The following is a 5,534-nucleotide window of genomic DNA, read 5'->3' as shown; positions in this document are numbered from 1 at the left end:
AAGCAGTGGTATCAACGCAGAGTACTTCATTTGTCGGAGAACTGTGGAGTGTGCTGGTGGAGTGTGGCAGAGTGTTTGGCAAACTTGGACGATGACAAGACGTAAGTACTTTATATATATATATATAAATTTTTTTTTAATAACATTTTCTCTCAGTATATATGGAAATCGGATATATTACGCGACATATATTATAAAAATATATTAGCTGATAATCTTATTGAAATGTATAATCTTTCTCTCCTCTCTTGTTCTCTCTCATTTTCATTCTTTCTCTAAAACATATTTGAAAAAAATAGAATATATAGAAATATAGTATATTTAATAATATATGCTTCTTTTACAGCACGAAGTGAAGGCAGTTTGTTAGAAAAACCGAGGGTGAAGATGACGACGGTAACGAGGTCGAAGGCGACGATGGCATCGACATCGACATCGCCATCAACATCAACATCAACAATAACGTCGACGTCACCTCTAACGGTGGCGTCGTCCAGGAGCGTGTCCACGGCGACGTCACCGCTGGCGGTGACGTTGTCCAAGAAAGTGTCCACGGCGACGTCACCGCTAGTGATGACGTCGTCCAGGAAAGTGTCTACGGCGACGTCACCGCTAGTGGTGGCGTCATCCAGGGAAGTGTCCATGGCGACGTCGATGCAGGATAAAGAAACGGCGGTGACGGCGACGGCGACGGCGGTGAAACCGACCTCAACGCATGTAACCTCGAAGCATGTAAAAAAGGTTAGTAATTTTTTTAATTGCATTATAAGATATTGCATTATAAATAAAACCGTTTATAAAATGGCACTGTATGGTTCAATGTATTATATCATTTGCAAATCATACATATGAATATTGTAGGATTGAAAATATTATAATATAAATATAGATGTTTGTCGGATATTCGCATCTCGTTGTGTATATTTTTGAGTCGAGTTGAGTTATTTGAGACTATTGTCTCTTATTGTCTGTATGTATTAGCCCGTTTGCTAACAAGACGGGATGCCCTTGCTATCGCGAGCGAAAATCGAAAAGGCGAACACGTACCTTATGTAGATTTATCTGATTGGTCCACGTATGTGATAACCAAAATAATATATATTCGTCGCTCGGAGATTCGAGAACAGAAAACCGAATTCCGCGAAAGAAAAAAGACGCGTAAACTCTCTCACCAAAAACTCCCGCCGAGAATATTCCCGCGACTTGTACAAATTGAAGATAGATTTCATATTGTATACAATAGGAGTATACTTTTAAATTCCTTGATTTATATTATTCCATTTATTCAAAAAAATTCCTGAACCCGCGATCCTACAATATATGCATTGAAAAAAATAATAATCTAATAAACTAGGTGTCAGGTGTGTGTGTATGTGTGGTGTACACACACACACACACACACACACACACACACACACACACACACACACACACTGACACCTAGTTTATTAGATTATTATTTTTTTCAATGCATATATTGTAGGATCGCGGGTTCAGGATTTTTTTTTGAATAAATGGAATAATATAAATCAAGGAATTTAAAAGTATACTCCTATTGTATACAATATGAAATCTATCTTCAATTTGTACAAGTCGCGGGAATATTCTCGGCGGGAGTTTTTGGTGAGAGAGTTTACGCGTCTTTTTTCTTTCGCGGAATTCGGTTTTCTGTTCTCGAATCTCCGAGCGACGAATATATATTATTTTGGTTATCACATACGTGGACCAATCAGGTAAATCTACGTACGGTACGTGTTCGCCTTTTCGATTTTCGCTTGCGATAGCAAGGGCATCCCGTCTTGTTAGCAAACGGGCTAATACATACAGACAATAAGAGACAATAGTCTCAAATAACTCAACTCGACTCAAAAATATACACAACGAGATGCGAATATCCGACAAACATCTATATTTATATTATAATATTTTCAATCCTACAATATTCATATGTGTGATTTGCAAATGATATAATACATTGAACTAAACATCAGTTACTATTTCATAAACTATCAGTTATAACATCAGTTATTATTTCGCTGGAATAAAAGAAATAATATTTCAACGAAAATCGCATTGTAACATGTTTTTTCATACACACATGTATACATATATGTTACTATATATGCAAACAAGCAAAAAAATGTCTTTGGAATATATGAATATAAACATACTAACTATATATGAGTGTAAAAATAATAACATAAAATATCTTTTTCAGCGTATAAATGCAGCTGTAAAACAGGCGGTGTACCGCGAGAGACGGCGACAGATACAGGCAAGATACAGGCCTGCATCATCTACATATGTGCCACAATATGGATACGTGCACACATCGCCTGCACCATCTCTATATGTACCCGCATCGCCCGCACCCTCGCTGTACATACCCGCACCGCCCGCACCATCGGCACAATTTGGATACGGGTCGGCACAATATGGATATGTGCCCACGTCGTCCGCACCATCCGCATCGCTCGCACCGCCTGCACCACCTGCATCAGCACAATTTGGATACGGGCCGGCACCATATGGATTTGTGCCCGCATCGTCCGCACCACCCGCACCGCTCGCACCGCCTGCACCGCCCGCACCATCAGCACAATTCGGATACGGGCCGGCACCGGCACCATATGGATATGTGCCCGCACCGCTTGCACCACCCGCTCCACCCGCACAATTCACATACGGGCCAGCACCACCCGGATATATGCCCGCACAGGGGGGGGGGATATATGTTATAATATATAATAGAGTGTAGGAGATAGGGATTAGGATCCGCGCTAGAATGGCAAATTTATTACATTTTCTTTGTTGTCACATCGAATTATACGTGATAAACATTTCGATTTCGTTTAGATCATTTTCAGTATTGGTAAGAAGTCAAGTGATAACTTTGAAATTGTGACAGATGATTTAAAAACTCGCATGATTTACTAAATACAATATTTAGTCGACTATGCGAGTTTTCAAATCACGCATCTGTCACAGTTTCAAACCAATACTGAAGATGATCAAAACGAGATCGAAACATTTATCACGTATAATTCGATGTGACAATACAGAAATACATTATGTATTGATGTGACAACACGGAAAAAATAAATAAATTTGCCTTCTGGCGCGGCTCCTAATCTCCTCTCGATTTGATTATAAGTCTTATATAGATAAAATTATATAACAAGAAGATATTAGATATATATATATATATATAAAAACAAATATTTTATAATAATATAAAGACGAATATATACACACACACACACACATTTCTCAATAAAATTTTATTATATTTCTATATATATATATATATATATATTTATTTATTTATCCTCTCTTCTCTATTTCCTTTCTCTCTCTTTCTTTCTCTTTCTATCTGTTTTGCTCGTTATTATTTTCTTTTATATGCACTTGTCATTGTAACTTTTTTGTCGTATCTCTAGATAAAAATAAATAAGTCTTTTACATAATATACATTTGTATCTTATAATAAAAATATGAAATATTACATTTTCTCTCTCATTTTCTCTTTCTCTTTCTTAGGTTTTATTTTATGTACACCTATATAGGTGTACATAAAATAAAAAGAATATAGTTTTATATATACACATACATATATATCATTTTTTATATATAAATTGATATATATAAATTGAAAAAGTATATGTAATATAATAATCGAACTTTTTTCGGCTTCTAATTTTATTGATAAATATAGTTGTAAATTGTGATCAATTGTCATAAATATTATAATTCATCTTCATATAGAGAGAAAAGAAGAAATGAGAATGATAAATAGGAATGAAAGAACAAACAAGCAGAGAGAGAGAGAGAGACAGACTGCGATATAGTATGTACAGGTATATTACTCGCACACACATGAGAGAGATAAAGACAGTACGATTATGTATGTCTTGTCAGCTCAACAAATTGCAGCTCCATCTATGACGACATCACGCAACTAATCTACTGCTCTACTTTATTCATAATCCCGACCTCGCACACATACATATGCACGAAAATGTAGGATGAGTTATTCTCGTTTACTAGGCTTCCAAATTGATATCTAAACATTCACTTATATTCCTTTATCCAAAGCCAAATCCGTCCTGGTCTTATTTTGTATGTACAAACTGCCAAATTTTTATATTAAATAAGTAAAGTTACGAGCTGACGCCAGAAGCCGATAAAAAATCTGTAATTTCCTAAATTTTTGTGATTTTTGATATAAAATTGGGCAGGACGGAGTTTGTTTTCATGTATACTTTAATCGTGGAAAAGCATTTAATGTTATATTCAACTAATAAAGAGAATAACTCGTCTAACAAAAATAATTGCTTGGTCGGTCAAACAGACCCTTTTAGGATCCCCTTAAGTATTTATTGTTTAATTTCGATAGTATTACGTACTTTAATCTTCAATGAAGTAATGTGCCAAATATTATTTAAAAAATAATAAAAATAAAAGTATGTTTTTTGCATTTTAAAAAACTAATGGCCATCTTATCCGAGTTCACCCTATTGTTTTTTTTATTATTACTTATATATAGTCTTATTTTAAATTATGCATTGCTATTTTTCAAATATTTTTATATATTTTGCTATTTTTATATATTTTTTAATCTAACACATTTTGACAAACAATATGAAATATCTCGTAATATATTCATTTTTCGGTAATCTTACTTTAATAATTTCATGTTCAGAATAATCAGATTAATTAACTGGTATAAAAAAAACAGTTTCTTAAAAATCTATAAAAAATATGGAATTGTGTGTGTACATTTCAAATTATATATATATTTTTTATATAATTAATTTGAATTATTTTGTATTTATTAAGATATAATTGATTTTATATATTTATATACATCCTAATTGTTCCAATCTTTTTTAAATAATAACATAAATGTTTTATTTATAGTTCAAGAAGAGTGGAGAGAGAAAAGAAAAGAGAGTGGGAGAAAGAAAAAAAAGCATTGTTTAAAATTAAAGAAAAGGGAAAATAAGCAAAAGAAATAGAGAGAGATAGACAGATAGAGAGAGAGAGAGAGAAACAGTTACAGTTACAGTTGAGCTGTCATAATCAACGTTAGACACATAACGAAGGTATATAAATTATAATGTAATCCATAATTTTTATTTCTGTTTTCACTTTTTTTTATAAATACTATGGTCATCTTTTCTTCATAATTTGAATAAGATGGCCCACTTTTATTATTAAAATATTATGTATTTTGTTTATTTATGTATATTTTATTTATTTACTTCTGTTCTGTTTTAAAGATTGTTTCAAAGATTATTTTTAGTTAAAAATATTAACCTGAAAGATTATATTTAGAATTTAATTTTTTTATAAAAGTTTTTATTTTATATTAAAAAAATTAATGTTTATATGTTCAATATATAAAAATAAAAAAGCTAAATATGTAAAATTATAAATTTATTTAATTACTTTAACATGAAATATATGTATAGTTAAGGGGATCTTAAAGCTACGGCCGAACTCCGACGGGTTTGCGCCCTCATCTGAGAGGA

At 32.8% G+C, this 5,534-nt stretch overlaps 1 protein-coding gene across 1 annotated transcript; it reads left to right on the top strand.

The window, feature by feature from the left end:
- Positions 1–593: 593 nt before the first annotated feature.
- Positions 594–3,130, top strand: LOC145947440 (uncharacterized). Its single transcript, XM_083057220.1, has 2 exons — positions 594–741; positions 2,219–3,130. Exons 1-2 carry the CDS (start codon positions 643–645, stop codon positions 2,756–2,758), a joined length of 639 nt encoding a protein of 212 aa, XP_082913346.1. The 5' UTR covers positions 594–642; the 3' UTR covers positions 2,759–3,130.
- The last annotated feature ends 2,404 nt before the right edge of the window (positions 3,131–5,534 follow it).

Source organism: Prenolepis imparis, unplaced genomic scaffold (assembly GCF_030444845.1).
Source record: "Prenolepis imparis isolate NDT839.2.m4 unplaced genomic scaffold, iyPreImpa1.0 SCAF_80, whole genome shotgun sequence".
Taxonomy (NCBI): domain Eukaryota; kingdom Metazoa; phylum Arthropoda; class Insecta; order Hymenoptera; family Formicidae; genus Prenolepis; species Prenolepis imparis.
Note: the sequence above shows the minus strand (reverse complement) of the source record. Positions and strands in the feature narration are given on the sequence as shown.